The sequence below is a fragment of the Cetorhinus maximus genome, chromosome 1 (assembly GCF_964194155.1).
Source record: "Cetorhinus maximus chromosome 1, sCetMax3.hap1.1, whole genome shotgun sequence".
Taxonomy (NCBI): domain Eukaryota; kingdom Metazoa; phylum Chordata; class Chondrichthyes; order Lamniformes; family Cetorhinidae; genus Cetorhinus; species Cetorhinus maximus.
The window spans coordinates 200,863,088-200,880,248 of NC_135879.1; the positions used below are offsets into that span (position 1 = coordinate 200,863,088).

General features: G+C 42.4%; 1 protein-coding gene across 1 annotated transcript in view; it reads left to right on the forward strand.

Annotated features, from left to right (window-relative positions):
- LOC144686486 (A disintegrin and metalloproteinase with thrombospondin motifs 12-like) overlaps nt 1–17,161 on the forward strand; it is a 665,462-nt gene that overhangs the window by 304,897 nt on the left and 343,404 nt on the right. Inside the window, exon 9 of the mRNA XM_078551763.1 lies at nt 3,585–3,729. Within this exon, the coding sequence (XP_078407889.1) occupies nt 3,585–3,729 (145 nt within the window). The remainder of the gene's footprint in view (nt 1–3,584; nt 3,730–17,161) is intronic.

Below are 17,161 nucleotides of genomic sequence, written 5' to 3' on the forward strand. Positions count from 1 at the left end.
AAAAAGGCGACTTATTATTTAAATGGAGAGAAACTTCAGAATGCTTCAGTGCAGAGGGATCTGGGTGTCCTCGTGCATGAATCGTTGAAAGCTAGTATGCAGGTTCAGCAGGTAATAAGGAAGGCATATTGAATTTTTGCATTTATTGCTAAAGGAATAGTGTATAAAAATAGGGAAGTGTTGTTGCAACTGTACAAGGCATTGGTGAGACCGCACCTGGAGTACTGTGCACAGTTTTAGTCCCCTTACTTGAGGAAGGATGTAGTTGCATTGGAGGCGGTTCAGAGGAGGTTCACTAGATTGATTCCAGAGATGCGGGGCTTGTCTTATGAGGAGAGATTGAGCAGTTTAGGCCTATACTCGCGTGAATTTAGAATGATGAGAGGAGATCTAATTGAGGTATATAAGATGCTAAAGGGGATGGACAAAGTAGACGTGGAGCGGATGTTTCCCCTTGTGGGGCATTCTAGAATGAGAGGCCATAGTTTTAGGCTAAGGGGTGGTGGAATTAAATCAGAGATGAGGAGGAATTACTTTTCTCAAAGGGTCGTGAATCTGTGGAATTCACTACCTCAGAGTGCAGTGGATGCCGGGATGCTGAATAAATTTAAGGAGGAGATAGGCAGATTTTTAATTAGCAACGGGTTGAAAGGTTATGGGGAGAGGGCGGGAAATTGGAGTTGAGGCTGAAATGAGATTAGCCATGACCGTAATGAATGGCAGGGCAGGCTCGAGGGGCTGAATTGCCCGCTCCTGCTCCTAGTTCTTATGTTTATATAAATATGTTATTTTTCTTTGAATGTAGCTAAATGTTAAAATTAAAGAAATATGGTATGGTAGCGTACTAGTTATGTTGTTGGATTAAAAATCCAGAGGTCTAGCCTAATAATCCTAATAATTGTTAGTTAAAGTCCCACCATGGCAGTTGGAGAATCTAAATTCAATTAATTAAACAAATCTGAAATCAAAAGCTATTATTAGTAATGGTGACCTTGAAACTACCAGATTCTCTTAATAACCCAGCTGGTTCATTAATCCCCATTGGGGAAGAAACCTGCTGTTCTTACCCAGTCCGGTCTATATGTGGCTCCAAGCCCACATCAATGTGCTTGACTCTTAACTGCTGTCTGAAATAGCCTAGCAAACTGCTCAGATGTGACAAAAAAATTGTGTTGAAAATTGTAATCCACACAGTCTGCAGTGGCTCAAGAAGGCAACCATTACCTTCTCAAGGGTAATTAGGGATTGACAATAAATGTTCACTTAGCCACCAATACTCACATCCCATGACCAAATTTTTAAAAAAAGTTTGAAAGCCTATTGAACACCATGGTCCTCATTCCACTAAGTTTAAGCTTCCTTAAACCCACTCATGTGAGCAATGAAAATCTCAAATTGCAGTGAAAATGTTGAAATAAACTCAGATGACCCTATATTTTTATAAGATTGTAGACAAGATTGTGCTGAACAGAATCTTATACTGTTGAATTAAAAACAGCAAAGCCCAAGATCTACTAAAAATAAATCAGCTGTGAATTGGCAGTGAGAAATATTTGATAGCCTCAAGGGAGATTAACTTTTTAGGAAGCAGACAGTGTTAAAGATTGGCTTAAACTTTGATGGATAATTGATACAAACATCATGATAAATTGAGAAATCAGGAAATGAGAGATATGGCAAATTACATTTTTGCACCAGTCTTTGTGTGTGAAGATTGCACAAATTGTCAAACTTGTTTGGTAATCCACAGTGCATGTACAAGATTAGTACACATGCTACAAGAAATTCAAGATATTGAATTATCTTTCAGAAACCATGATTATATGGTTTACACTGTTGAATCCTTATAAAAGTAAATGAAAAAATAGGCAAAACTTTTAAAGGGATCAATGAATGCATTGATAACATACACAAACCTTAAGACTGGAGTCAGGAAATGATAGGTCAGTTGGTTTAACCTTGATTTATTCATTCTTTTGAAAATCACAGGCACCATAAGGTGAAGAGAGGAAATAGTTTAAGTGTCACATTTCTGAATTCTTTGAAGTGGTAACTAAAATAGTGGATGAGTGATATATTCTCAATGCGTTTTTAGAAGGCATTTGATTGAATCCCACATCTAAAGGTTTTAAAAAAGCATAAAAGTGCACAGACTGAATAGTAACTTAGCTGGCTTGAAAATTGCATGAACAATAAAAGGTAAAGGATGTAGAACCCAATATTGCAGTGGATTAGACACAAATCATCCCCTGATAAACACCGCTAAATTCAGCATTAATTTGGCAATCTCACACAGTTGGACCGTTGCTGTGCAATATAGAAGCAGTGTTACATTAGGCAAACTGACGGGTTCTGTGAGGTTTCTGCTAAGGCACATTGTTAAGACAGAGTAAAGAAGGTCACTTTTCATCGCTGTGTGGATTGCCATATGGCCAAGGTTCAAAGTACAAAACATCAGCAAAATTACAAAGTGTAGGATAAAAGATGGTGTGGTTAGCAGATAGCAGGTTGGATTTTTAAGTCTTGTGGCTTGCAGCAGATAGGGAAAACTGAGACAAGTAATGGGGTTAATTTTGACTTTAGTATAAAATAGGTGGACAGCGAATCATCTGCCTGTTTACGTCTTTCCTGATTTTTATTTCCATTGATGCTAATAGAGAAAAAATATTTGGACTTCACCCATCACCCATTTTACACTACCACAAAAAGTAATAATTTAAGATTTTTGATGTCTTTAGAAACATGCAATGTGAATAAAAAGTGTTTAGTCAAAAGCTACTAAAATAAACAATCTGTCATGGTTTCCTGAAGAAATGTCAACAAAATGATTTGAGAGTAGAGAGATGATAATCTATTACAGCATTCAGTAAAGCCATCTGACAAAGTAGTAGCTTGGAATAAACAATGAACACTATTCATCTAACTGGGATGTATAGGTGTCTGTCGATCACTCAGTTCCTTTTCTCATCTTCTTTTAAACTTCTTATATGGCCTGGAAAGAATAATAGTGCTATCTATTAGATTCACTAGGAATGAATTGTGATCAACTACTGGAGTATAAAATGGATGTGAGACAGTAAGAGTTGACAGTGGTAAATGTTATAGGGAGAATTCTATTAATCTGTACCCTCGGCTAAGAGCTTTTTCTGCTGGGAGTACATATTGGGAATTCAAGTATGTGTCAACATGATTTTCTATCTATTAAGATTACCCCTGGTATATTATACTCCTGTGGGAGAACCTAGAACTATGGGCCACTGTTTAAAAATAAGAGGTCGCCCATTTAAGACAGAGATGAGGAGAATTTTTTTCTCTCAGAGGGTCGCGAGTCTTTGAAACTCTCTTTTTCAAAGGGCAGTGGAAGCAGAGTCTTTGAATATTTTTAAGACAGGGGTAGATAGATTCTTGGTAAGCAAGGGGGTGAGAGGTCATCGGGGGTAGACGGGAATGTGGAGATGAGGTTACAATCTGATCAGCACTGATCTTATTGAATGGCAGAGCCATGCTTGAGGACCAAGTAGCTACTCCTGTTCCAAATTTATATGTTCGTATGTATAAGCCTCTTTTTGTTTTGCTACCTACAGTCGAGGCTGGGGTTTCTGTCTCAATGATCCACCAACTAAACAGGAATTAGAGGTTCCCAGCATCGCTCCAGGTGTACTGTATGACGTCCATCATCAATGTCAGCTCCAGTATGGACCCAACTCAACCTTCTGTGAGGAAATGGATGTAAGTTACTATCTAGTTTATTTGTAAATAAAATGAGAGTAGGACATTTTTGTGGAAACCATACTGAAACCCATCATCAATGTGCAACTGCTGAATCCAGTCACTAAGATAATTGACGGTTCATGACAGTTACTCAAAATTGTGCATTTTGGAGAAATAGGAGTCATGTCCCCTCCTGTCATGAACTGAGATAGATATTTAATAACATCATCGAGAAGTCTCACACCACAACACCTTCACATACATTGATATTTAGAAATTTCAATTGCCCTTGTTGCTTTGAGGGAAACCAAAGCCAATTGGCATGAAGGTGCACTGCAGGAATTCACCATGGCTCCTTCGACAGCACCTTCCAAAACCACGACCACTACCACCTAGAAGGACAAGGGAAGCAGATAGATGGGAGCACCACCACCTGGAAGTTCCCCTCCAAGTCACTCACCATCCTGACTTGGAAATATATTGCCGTTCCTTCACTGTCGCTGGGTCAAAATCCTGGAACTCCCTCCCTAAAAGCACTGTGGATGTACCTACACCACAGAGACTGCAGCGGTTCAAGAAGGCAGCTCACCACCAGCCACTGTCATGCCCTAGAACTGTGTCTGTGCTACTAGCATTTCACTGATACAGCCGTGCAGCTGAGGCGCAAACTTACAGATCTAGGTGACCAAGATGCCAACCCTGAGCCTTGACATCTCAATCCCACAGAGGTTGGAAGAGGGTTGGATGCATTCATGAAATGTGCCACCTTGGCAAAGGCACTCCTACAACCTCTGATCTGATATACTGATTAAGCTCAAATCGCATTTCGGCAATGACTGGTTGCCCTGGTCCACTATCCATGCCATTTGGAGAAAGCACATTAGAGATTTTCATTGATGATCTGGCAGACATGCAGCATCTGTACTTCCTTAACAGTTGCCTGCATTTTCCATTCCTACATACCTCTCAGTTAATGCTGAAGTGCAGCAACTGTATTGTGAAGCCAATGACTCCTGTAGGCTCTCATTAAAGTGCAGCAAAAGGCATGAGTTCCAATTTCACCTTCTCAACAAAGTCTTCCTCTTTTCTCTCAGCTCTGATTCTATTTCAATATTTTGACTCTAACAGTTTGATGGTGCCCCCTGAAAGGGCCCCTTAGTCCAGCCGTGGGCTCCTCCAACACTGCCTCAGATCCCTCCCATGCAGATTATTTTCCAGTTTTGATTTTGATGTACCACAACTTGGAAGTTTCAAGATGGTGGTGCTGCATTTGTACTTCGAGACCAGCTTCGACCCTCCCCGTGTCAGTGTGCTGGACCCTTAATCTTCTTAGAACTTCATGATGTGCAGGTAGAGCTCCCTCCAGTGATTCTCCAGCCTCCCCCAGTAACCCTGGATCTCATTGTCATTGTGGTGGACATTCCAGCCCTCCCCCCGAACCCATCACTGTTGGAGGTGGTCCTCCTATGGGAGGAGGTTGTAGCTGAGGTGCAACAAGGAGAGCTTCAAGCACCTTTATTACAATTTCCCCATTTACAGTTGCAGATGCCTCCCCAAACCATGACCATACCATCTGCAGCCGAGTACCAAGCCAGACAACCCCATCGCCACCGACTGTAAGACAATGACCACACTGTGCACTCCAAGCTGTGCCGTATCCTAATTGAGCATACAGGCCTCGCCCCTCCCTGGAGCGGGACTACAACATGCATGCCATGCATTGCCATGTAGTATGGCTCGCAAATCCCCAGGACCGCCTTTAATCTCTCGCCCTGACTATGAGTTCCACAAGGCCCCTGGGCTGCCTTTAATCGCTCACCCTGACCTCTATGCCCCAGACCAGGGACAATGACTGTCTTTCAATGAGCTCTCCTGTTCCTTCATGACTGCTCACAGCACAATTTCCCTTCCACCCCCCCGCCCCCAACCCTCTCCATGAGTCTCTGAGCAATGTGTCCCTCATGTGCAAGCCTTTCCCTTCTCCCCACCTCCATGAGTTTCCATGCATCCCATCCCTCCTGTGCCACACTAACAAAACCTCCCCCTGCCCCTCATATTCCGGAGTCTGCATGCGTCCCCTCCCATTTGTACAGTTTGATTCCCATGCATCCACTTCTGCATTTATCCATGTATCTGCATTCCAGTCTTCCATGTCGGGCTCCAGATTCCTCAGTCTCGGTGTCCCCTCTGCTTGCTGTCGCCCCACACCCCCGACTTCCAACCCCACCATACCCTATTATCCCCATGTGTCTTATCCTTCTTACCACTACAACCCCACCATACCCCATTGTCCCTGATATCTCTGTCATCCTTACACCACTGCACCACCCCCCCCCCAATCACAACGCTGGTTCCTGTTTCAGAGTGCAGCATTGCAGCACAAACTGAGTGCTGACCTCCCAGAGTACGAAGGCACCCACTGTGAGGAGAGCAACCCTGCAGCTGAGGCACCCGCCTTGAATGTTGCACTCACCTCAAAGTCACGAGGGCAGGCAGCTACACGCCAATTATTTCCGATCGTGATTTAGACCGATCTAAATTCCTGCTGGCATGGCACGTAATTGGGAGGGGGGTGGGGAGCGCGTGATTTCGGCGAGTAGCATTTTGAATGAGTATTGATGACATGCTGATGCATGCAAATGGCGTTCCTGACATGGATCAGCAGGAAACCCGACCCACCACCGGACTCTCCATGAAAGTGGTGAGGGGAAAATTCCAATTTGATATCCCGCCTGTGGGATTCCGATTTTTGGCCTCCAGAATCTGCAGTATTTTGCTTTTCTCCTCTTAAAACATGCAGTTTAGCTTTAGCCAGCATTAGACACTTGTTCATGCATCCACCCAGTCACTAGCACAGTTAGCACTGGCTGGAAACTAAAATCAATTAAAATAGCTGGCAGAACAGAATTGGCGTGTTACCTGTCTTGCATTCAGTGGACATTGACTTATTCGGGCATTGCAATCCCCTTGTCTATTTCTGGGGTCTATTGAATTTAACCCACCTGGAATGAGAGAAATGTCTAAGCATTGGAGGGGGGGGGGGGTAGCTGGAAACTCGAAATGTCTCTCAAAGAGCAATCTCATCCACAGTGAACATCTGTGAATTTTCAGTGTTGTTGATTAAATGAAAAGCAGTTTTTATCTGTGCTTAAATTGAGATGTGGTTAAGTAGAAATAAGGTAAATTTATTCTTCAGAGCAAATCACCATTAATTTGCTCAAAAGTTATTCAATACTGCAGTCACAGTGGATTGGAAAGCCGGAGAGAGGCTGGTTGATTGAAGAGATCAATCTAACATCATTAAATGAATTGCAATCTTTAATTTTTGCATACAGTCAGAGTACTTTGCAGGGAAATGGCTGTGTAATAGGTTAACTCTATCAGGTGATCTTCATTGTCCAGTCCTGGGAGATAGGTATAATAAAGCCCCAAGAACAACATATTGTAGTCAGCATCAAACTAAGGGAACAGCACAGGCCAGTCAAGCATTTAACCCGGGGAATGGCACATTGGAATCAGAGCATAATCAAAAGAATAGTACAGGGCACTCACAGCACTGTTTTGTACTACTGCTTAAAACTAATGTCACCCCCATAATTCATTAATTGAATGCCAATGATGGGCCTGATGCCAATTCATTTTCAAGATGAATGATCATCTGTAGATGTGCACATCTTAGAACTGTATCACAACTGCACTGTGCACATATGGAAATTTTACCCTATTACATGTATTTGCATGTCAGTTTATATAAGAATCAGAAGCTCCATTATTCAAGAGAAGTGATTGAATGCTGTCAAACACCCTTTCCCCCCGCCAAGTGTGAGGAACAGCACAGTACAATCTGAGCACCACATATGCTCGTGTCTAGGAACTTGGTTCTTATTGCCCATGCACCTCATTGTTTATGGATCAGCGCATGATTAATTAAAACAATGTTCAGTCCTGTTGAACAGAGATGCTTTGTGCAGTGGGCCTGTATAAAGGAAGATCATCTATGTCTTAAGGGGCTGGGACATGTTGGCTTGGTCACTGTTTATAATAATAAAGTCACTGAAGAGCTTAAGTGGACCATACAACCATGTCATTGAGGAGATTGAGAACCTAAGTGTATCTCCTTGCCTTCATAGAACATCTATTGTTTGCAAAGTGTGACTTTTGATGTATTGTGGCTTTGTGTTATTATGCATGGAATGTGGAAATCAAGCTGTAGAATTGGTATAAGCGTTTTGAGAAAACCACTGTTTGCTGTAGTCATGCTAGAAATGTGAAGCATGGTACCTGAGTTCTTATCGTAAATTGTGAACTCAGTAATAAAAAATAATCATGCTGGAATGATGTGGTATGATCTGCCTGAGTATTCATATTGGATTATGTAATATGAACTTGTTAAACACTAGGAGCTGATTCTGTGGTTGTTATAATGTATGTCTGTGTTTAAAATAATGAAACATAATAGAACAGGAAAGCAGTTGTCAACATCATGCTGGTCAAGTCAAGAGAGCGTGAGATCAAATCTCACCATCACAGTTTGAATATTTCCAGTCCTGCATGGTTACTGCACAGAAGGAGGCCATTTGGCCATTGAGACGGTGCCAGCTCTCTGACAGAGCAACTCAGCTAGTCCCACGCCCATGCCTTTTCCTTGGAGCCCAGCATTTTTTTTTCTCTTCAGGTGTCAATTCAATTTGCTATTGAATGCCATGATTGAATTTGCCTCCAACACACTCACAGGCAGGGCATTTCAGATCTTAGCCACTCGCTGTGTGAAAACATTCTCCCTCATGTAGCTATTGGGTTTTTTGTCAATCACTTTAACATTTTGTTATTGAAATTAACCTGACAAATCACTCCCCCAGCTAAGAATGGCCATACACCACCACCCTGGTGTCAAGAAAGAATCAAGAAAGAGCTATCAATCTGTCAATCCTTATCTAGCACAAAGGAAGATGGTTGTGAATGTTGGAAGTCAACCATCTCAGTTCCAGGTCATCATTGCAGGAGTTCCTCAGGGTAGTGTCCTCAGCACAACCATCTTCAGCTGCTTCATTAATGCCCTTCCTTCCATCATAAGGTCAGAATTGGTGATGTTCACTGGTGATTGCACAATGTTCAGCACCATTCACAACTCCTCGGATACTGAAGCAGTCCATGTTCAAATGCAGCAGGATCTGGACAATATCCAGGCTTGGGCTGACAAGTGGCAAGTAATATTCATGTCACACGAGTGCCAGGCAATGACCATCTCCAACAAGAGAGAATCCAACCATCGCCCCTTGTTGTTCAATGGCATTACCATCACTGAATCCCCCACTATCAACTTCCTGTTTTGACCAGAAACTGAACTGGACTAGCCATATAAATACTGTGGCTACAAGAGCAGGTCAGAGGCTAGGAATCCTGCGATGAGTAACTCACCTCCTGACTCCCCAAAGTATGCCCACCAGCTACAAGGCACAGGTCAGGAGTGTGATGGAACACTCTTCACTTGCCAGGATGAATGCAGCTCCAAAAACACTGAAGAAGCTTGACACCATCCAGTAAGACCATAAGATATAGGAGCAGAAGTAGGCCATTCGGCTCATCGAGCCTGCTCCACCATTCAATGAGATCATGGCTGATCTAGTAATCCTCAACTCCACTTACCTGCCTTTTCCCCATAACCCTTGATTCCCTTACTGATTAAAAACCTGTCTATCTCAGCCTTGATTATACTTAATGACCCAGCCTCTACAGCCCTCTGGTAAATAATTCCACAGATTGACTACCGTCTGAGAGAAGAAATTCCTCCTCATCTCTGTTTTAAATGGGCGATCCCTTACTTGAGATTGTGCCCTCTTATCCTAGACTCTCCCAAAAGGGGAAACAACCTCTCAGCCAATGTTATAATGTATGTCTGTGTTTAAAATAATGAAACATAATAGAACAGGAAAGCAGTTGTCAACATCATGCTGGTCAAGTCAAGAGACCGTGAGATCAAATCTCACCATCACAGTTTGAATATTTCCAGTCATGCATGGTTACTGCACAGAAGGAGGCCATTTGGCCATTGAGACGGTGCCAGCTCTCTGACAGAGCAACTCAGCTAGTCCCACGCCCATGCCTTTTCCTTGGAGCCCAGCATTTTTTTTTCTCTTCAGGTGTCAATTCAATTTGCTATTGAATGCCATGATTGAATTTGCCTCCAACACACTCACAGGCAGGGCATAATACATCTCAGTACAATACAGTACAATACATCTCAGTCAAGCCCCCTAAGAATTTTATATGTTTCAATAAGGTTGCCTCTCATTCTTCTAAACTCCAATGCGTATACGCCCAACCTACTCAACCTTTCCTCCTAAGAAAATCCCCCCATAACCGGGATCAACCTAATGAACCTTCTCGAGACTGCCTCCAATACCAGTATATCGGCGAAGAGCAGTGGGAAACCAGGGGATTGGGAAGCCTACAAAGACGAACAGAGGACAACTAAAAAAGAAATAAGGAGGGAGAAGATTAAATATGAGGGTAAACTAGCCAGTAATATAAAAGAAGATTGCAAGAGTTTTTTTTAGATATATAAAGGGTAAGAGAGAGGTAAAAGTGGACATTGGGCCGCTGGAAAATGACGCTGGAGAAGTAGTAGTGAGGAACAAAGAAATGGCAGAGGAACTGAATAGGTACTTTGCGTCAGTCTTCACAGTGGAAGACACGAGTGACATCCCCAAAGTTCAAGAGAGTCGGGGGGGCAGAGGTGAGTATGGTGGCCATTACCGAGGAGAAGGTGCTAGGAAAACTGAAAGGTCTGAAGGTGGATAAATCACCTGGACCAGATGGATTACACCCCAGAGTTCTGAAGGAAATAGCTGAAGAGATAGTGGAGGCATTAGTGGCGATCTTTCAGGAATCACTGGAGTCAGGGAGGGTCCCAGAGGACTGGAAAATCGCTAATGTAACCCCCCTGTTTAAGAAGGGAGTGAGGCAAAAGACTGGAAATTACAGGCCGATTAACTTGACCTCGGTCGTTGGTAAGATTTTAGAGTCCATTATTAAGGATGAGATTTCAGAATACTTTGAAGTGCATGGTAAAATCGGGCAAAGTCAGCATGCTTTCATCAAGGGGAGGTCATGCCTGACAAATCTGTTAGAATTCTTTGAGGAGGTAATGAGTAGGTTAGACAAAGGAGAGCCAATGGATGTTATCTACTTGGACTTCCAGAAGGCCATTGACAAGGTGCCACACAGGAGGCTGCTCAGTAAGATAAGAGCCCATGGTGTTAGAGGCAAGGTACTAGCATGGATAGAAGATTGGCTGTCTGGCAGGAGGCAGAGAGTGGGGATAAGGGGGTCCTTCCCAGGATGGCGGCCAGTGGAGCTCCGCAGGGGTCAGTGTTGGGACCACAACTTTTCACTTTATACATTAATGATCTAGATGAAGGAACTGATGGCATCCTGGCTAAGTTTGCAGATGATACAAAGATAGGTGGAGGGACAGGTAGTATTGAGGAGGCGGGGAGTCTTCAGAAGGATTTGGACAGGTTAGGAGAATGGGCAAAGAAGTGGCAGATGGAATACAACGTGGGGAAGTGTGAGGTCATGCACTTTGGTAGGAAGAATAGAGGCATAGCCTATTTTCTAAATGGGGAGAGAATTCAGAAATCTGGAATGCAAAGGGACTTGGGAGTCCTAGTCCAGGATTCTCTTAAGGTTAACTTGCAGGTTGAGTTGGTAGTTAGGAAGGCAAATGCAATGTTGGCATTTATTTCGAGAGGACTAGAATATAAAAGCAGGGATGTGCTGCTGAGGTTTTATAAAGCTCTGGTCAGACCACATTTAGAATATTGTGAGCAATTCTGGGTCCCGTTTCTCAGGAAGGATGTGCTGGCCCTGGAGAGGGTCCAGAGGAGGTTCACGAGAATGATTCCAGGAATGAAAGGCTTAACATATGAGGAACGTTGGAGGACTCTGGGTCTATACTCGATGGAGTTTTGAAGGATGAGGGGGGATCTGATTGAAACTTACAGAATACTGAAAGGCCTGGATAGAGTGGACGTGGAGAAGATGTTTCCATTAGTAGGAGAGACTAGGACCTGAGGGCACAGCCTCAGAGTAAAGGGAAGACCTTTTAGAACAGAGTTGAGGAGAAACTTCTTTAGCCAGAGAGAATCTATGGAATTCATTGCCACAGAAGGCTGTGGAGGCCAGGTCATTGAGTGTATTTAAGACCGAGATAGATAGGTTCTTGATTGGTAAGGGGATCAAAGGTTACGGGGAGAAGGCGGGAGAATGGGGTTGAGAAACTTATCAGCCATGATTGAATGGCGGAGCAGACTTGATGGGCCGAATGGCCTAATTTCTGCTAATATGTCTTATGGTCTTATGGTCTATCTTTCCTTAGATACTGTTCACAGTATTCTAGGCATGGTCTAACGAGTGTACAGTCTTAGCAAGACTTCCCTATTTTTTTACTCCATTTCCTTTGAAATAAAGGCCAGCATTCCATTTGCTTTACCTATACCTACTGAACTTGTATGCTAGCTTTTTGTGATCCATGCATGAGGACCCCCAAATCCCTCTGTGCAGCAGCTTTCTGCGGTCTTTCTCCATTTAAATAATATTCAGCTCGTCTATTCTTCCTGCCAAAGTGCATAACCTCACATTTTCCCACATTATATTCCATCTTCCAAGTTTTTGCCCACTCACTTAACTTGTCTATATCCGTCTGTAGACTCTTTGTGTCATCCTCACCGCTTGCCTTCCCACCTATTTTTGTGTCTTCTGCAAACTTGGCGGTAGTACATTCATTCCCCTCATCCAAGTCATTAACATATATTGTAAATAATTGTGGCTCCCGCACTGATCCCTGTGGAACACCACTAGTTACAGGTTGCTATTCTGAAAATGCCACATTTATCCCACCTTTCTGTCTTCTATTAGTTGCCAATCCTCTATCCATGCTAATGTACTGCCTCCAACACCAAAGACTTTTATCTTAATAGCCTTAAGTGTGGTACCTTATTAAACACCTTTTGGAAATCCAAATATATAACATCTACTGGTTCTCCTTTATCTATCCTGCTTGTTACCTCCTCAAAGAATTCTAATAAATTTGTCAGGCATGATTTCCTCTCCATGATCTATGCTGACTCTGCCTAATTATATTATCCATTTCTAAATGCTCTGCTATTACATCTTTTATAATAGATTCTAACATTTTCCCAATGACAGATGTTAAGCTAACTGGCCTATAGTTACTTGTTTTTTGTTAAATAAGGGAATTACATTGGCAGTTTTCCAATCCTCTGGGACTTTTCCAAAATCTAAGGATTCTTGGAAGATTACTACCAATGCATCCACTATCTCTGCAGCTATTTGCTTTAAAATCCTAGGATGCAACCCATCAGGTCCAGGGGACTTATCAGCCTTTCGCCCCAATAGTTTCCCTTGTCTTTTTCTCTAATGATAGTTAGTGTATTTATTTCCTCCCCCACCTTTTGCTCCTTGATTATTTAGTATTTTTGGAATGCTCTTCATGTCTTCTACTTCGAAGACTAATGCAAAGGATTTATTCAACTCCTTTGCCATTTCTTGGTTCCCCATTGTTATTTCCCAAGCCTCATTCTCTATGGGGCCTATGTTCACTTTGGCCTCTGTCTCTCACTTTTTATATATTTAAAGAAATCTTACTATCCATTTTTGATATTATTTGCTAATTTACTCTCAAAGTTTATTTTCTCCCTCATTATTTTTTGGTCATCTTTTGGTTTTTAAAACTTTCCCAATCATCTGGCTTACCATTAATCTTTGCCACATTGTATGTTTTTTCTTCCAATTTGATACCAGCCTTAACGTCCTTGGTTACCCATGGTTGATTTATCCCCTTCCTCGAATCGTTCTTTCTCACTGGGATATATCTTTGTTTTGAGTCATGAACTATTTTCTTAAATGTCTGCCATTGTTCATCAACTGTCTTTTCTGCTAAACTCAGCCCTCTTCAGCCAATTCTGCCCTCATTCCTTTATAATTACCCTTATTTAAGTTTAGCACAGTTGTTTCTGACCCAAGTTCCCCACTCTCAAACTGAATGATAAATTCTACCATGTTATGGTCACCGTTTCCTAGGGGATCTTTTACTCTGAGATCATTTATTAAACCTGCCTCATTACTCATTACCAGATCCAAAATAGCCTGATCCCTGGTTGGATCCACAGCAAATTGTTCTAGGAAACTTTCCCGAATACACTCTATGAATTCTTTCTCGTGGCTACCTCTGCCAATTTGATTTTCCCAATCTACATGAACATTAAAGTCACCCATGATTAATGTGCTGCCTTTTTTACAAGCCCTCATTATGTCCTGATTTATTTATTCCCTGTCCTGCAGTATAGCTACTGTTAGGGGACCTATAGACTACTCCCACCAGTATCTTCTTCCCCTTGTTATTTCTTACCTCCACCCATATTGATTCTACATCTTCTGATCCAAGATCATTTCTTGCTATCACACTTACTCATCTAACAAAGCTACCCCGCTACCCTTTCCTTCCTGTTTGTCCTTTAGAAAAGTCACAGACCCCTGAATATTTAGTTCCCAGCTTTGATCTCTTTGCAACAATGTCTCTGTAGTGGCTATTAGATTGAACCCATTAACTTCTATTTGTGCCATTAATCTATTTGTTCCGGATACTACCTGCATTTAAGTAAAGAGCCATTAATTTTGCCTTTTTACCATTTATTCCCCCTTTGACCCAATTTGCTGCTGTTTTATTTATGTTTGTACACTCTGTCCCTTCCTGTCACACTCTGGGTATCATTACCTAAGTAGCTGCCCTGCAATGCTGCCATATCCTTTTGCTTCGTAAGCCTTCATATCCCCTCCCCAGAACCCTCCGCTCCTCTTATTCAGTTTAAAGTCCTCCCTACAGCCCTAGTTATTTGATTCACCAGGACACTAGTCCGAGCATGGTTCAAGTGAAGCCCGTCCCACCAGAACAGCTCCCTTCTACCCCAGTACTGGTGTCAGTGCCCCATGAACTGAAACTCATGCCTCCCACACCAATCTTTGAGCCACGTCTTTAACTCCTCGACTTCATTACCCTGTGCCAGTTTGCTTGTGGCTCAGGTAGTAATCCCGAGATTATTACCTTGGAGGTTCTGCTTTTTAATTTAGCTCCTAACTGTCAAAATTATTTCAGTAGAACCTCCTTTCTAATCCTATGAATGTCGTTGGCACCAGCGTGGACAACGACAACTGGATCCCTCCCCTCCCACTCCAAGTTCCTCTCCAGCCCTGAGGAGATGTACTTAATCCCGGCACCAGGCAGTCAACACAGCATTCAGAACTCACCTCACGGTTGCAGAGAGCAATATCTATCCCATAATAAGTACAAAGCAGCCCACGTGATTGGCACCCCTTCCATAAACGTTCACTCCTTCCACCACCATTGCACAGTAGCAGCAGTGTCTACCATCTAAAAGATGCACTGCAGGAACTCACCAAGCCTCCTTAGACAACATCTTCCAAACCCACGATGACTACCATCCCGAAGGACAAGGGTAGAAGATACATGGGAATACCACCACCTGGAAGTTTCCCTCCAAGCCGCTCACTATCCTGACTTGGAAATAATTCGCCGTTCCTTCACTGTCACTGGGTCAAAATCCAAGAACTCCCTCCCTAACAGCACTGTAGGTGTATCTACACCACAGGGACTGCAGCAGTTCAGGAAGGCAGCTCACCACCACTTTCTCAAGGGCAATTAGGCTTGGGGAATAAATGCCAGAGATGCCAACATCCCATGAACGAATAAAAAAAAGCAATGTTCCTCATCCCTGGAATCGTTCTTGTATATAATTTCTGCACCCTCTCTTCACATCCTTTCTAAAATATGGTGTCCAGAATTGGGCAAAATGCTCCAGTTGAGGCTGACAGTTTAATCATAACTTGTTTGATTTTGTACTATACGTCCCTATCGAAAAGCCCAGGATCCTGTTTGCTTTTTTAACCACTCTCTCAATGTGCCCTGCCACCTTCAATAATTTATGCACATATACATACCACCAGGTCTCTTTGTTCCTCCACCTACTTTAGAATTGAACCCCTTTTTATATATTGTCACTCCTCATTTTTCCTAGCAAAATGTATCACTTAACACTTTTCTGCATTAAACTCCATCTGCCACTAGACCACCCATTCTATCAGCCTGTCAATGTTCTCTTGAAATCTATCACTATCCTCCTCATAGTTCACAATGCTTCCAAGTTTTATGTTGTGAAACTGTGCCCTGTACACCCTAGGTCATTAATATATATTTCAAGTAAATCAGTGGTTCTAGTAGAGACCCTTGGGGAGCCCCACAGTAAAGCTTCTTCCAGTCCTGTAAAACAACTGTTCACCACTATTCTCTGTTTCCCATCACTCAGCCAATGTGGTATCCATTTGCCTTTGTGCCCTTTATCCCTTGGACTTCAACTTAGCTGGCAAGCCTATTGTGTGACATTTTATGAAACACGTTTTAGAAGTCCCATGTATAGCACATCAAGCACATTAACCTCATCAGCCCTTTCTGTTACCTCATCAAAATAATCAAGTCAGTTAAGCATGCTTTGCTTTTAGAAAACATTCTGGCTTTCCATAATTAATGCACACTTTTCTAAGTTTTGTCCTTATTGTCATTTTGTCCTAAAATATTGATTCTAAAAGCTTTCCCATCACAGATTAAACTGACTGACCAATAGTTGCTGTGTTTATCATTCTATCCTTTTATTGGTCAAGGGTATAATATTTGCATTTCACCAACCCTCTACCACCATCCCTGTATCTAAGGAGGATCAGAAAATTATTGTCAGTACCTGCACAATTTCCACCCTTACTCCCCGCTGCATCATCGAGTACAATCCCATCTTGCCCTTATGACTTATAAACTTTAAGAGCAGCCAGCCTTTGCAATACCTCCTGTTTGTCAATTTTTAGCCCTTCCAGCATCTCACCTACTTCCTCTTTCACTATGATTTTGGCCACATCTTCTTCCTTAGTAAAGAAAGATGCAAAGTACTCTATTTGGTATATCAATCATGCACTCTGCCTCCATGTGTAAATCTCCTTTTCAGCCTAATCTGTCTCAACCCTCCTTTTACTCCAGTTTTACCATTTATATGGCTATAGAAGATCTTTGGTTTCCCTTTTATGTTAGCTGCCATTCTCTTCTTGTATTGTCTCTTTGCCTCTCTCTTAGTAACTTTTTTGCTTCCCCTCTGAACATTTTATGTTCACTGGTTCTCACTTGTATTCTCAATCTGAAATCTGTCATGTGCACCCTTTTTTTTGCTTCATCTCACTTTTTCTCTTTTGTCATTCAGGATCTCTAGCCTTGATTTCCCTACCTTTCCTCCACATGGGATTGTACCTGATCTGTACCGGAACCATCTCCTCTTTAAAGGCAGACCATTGCCTCTTAACAGTTTTGCCT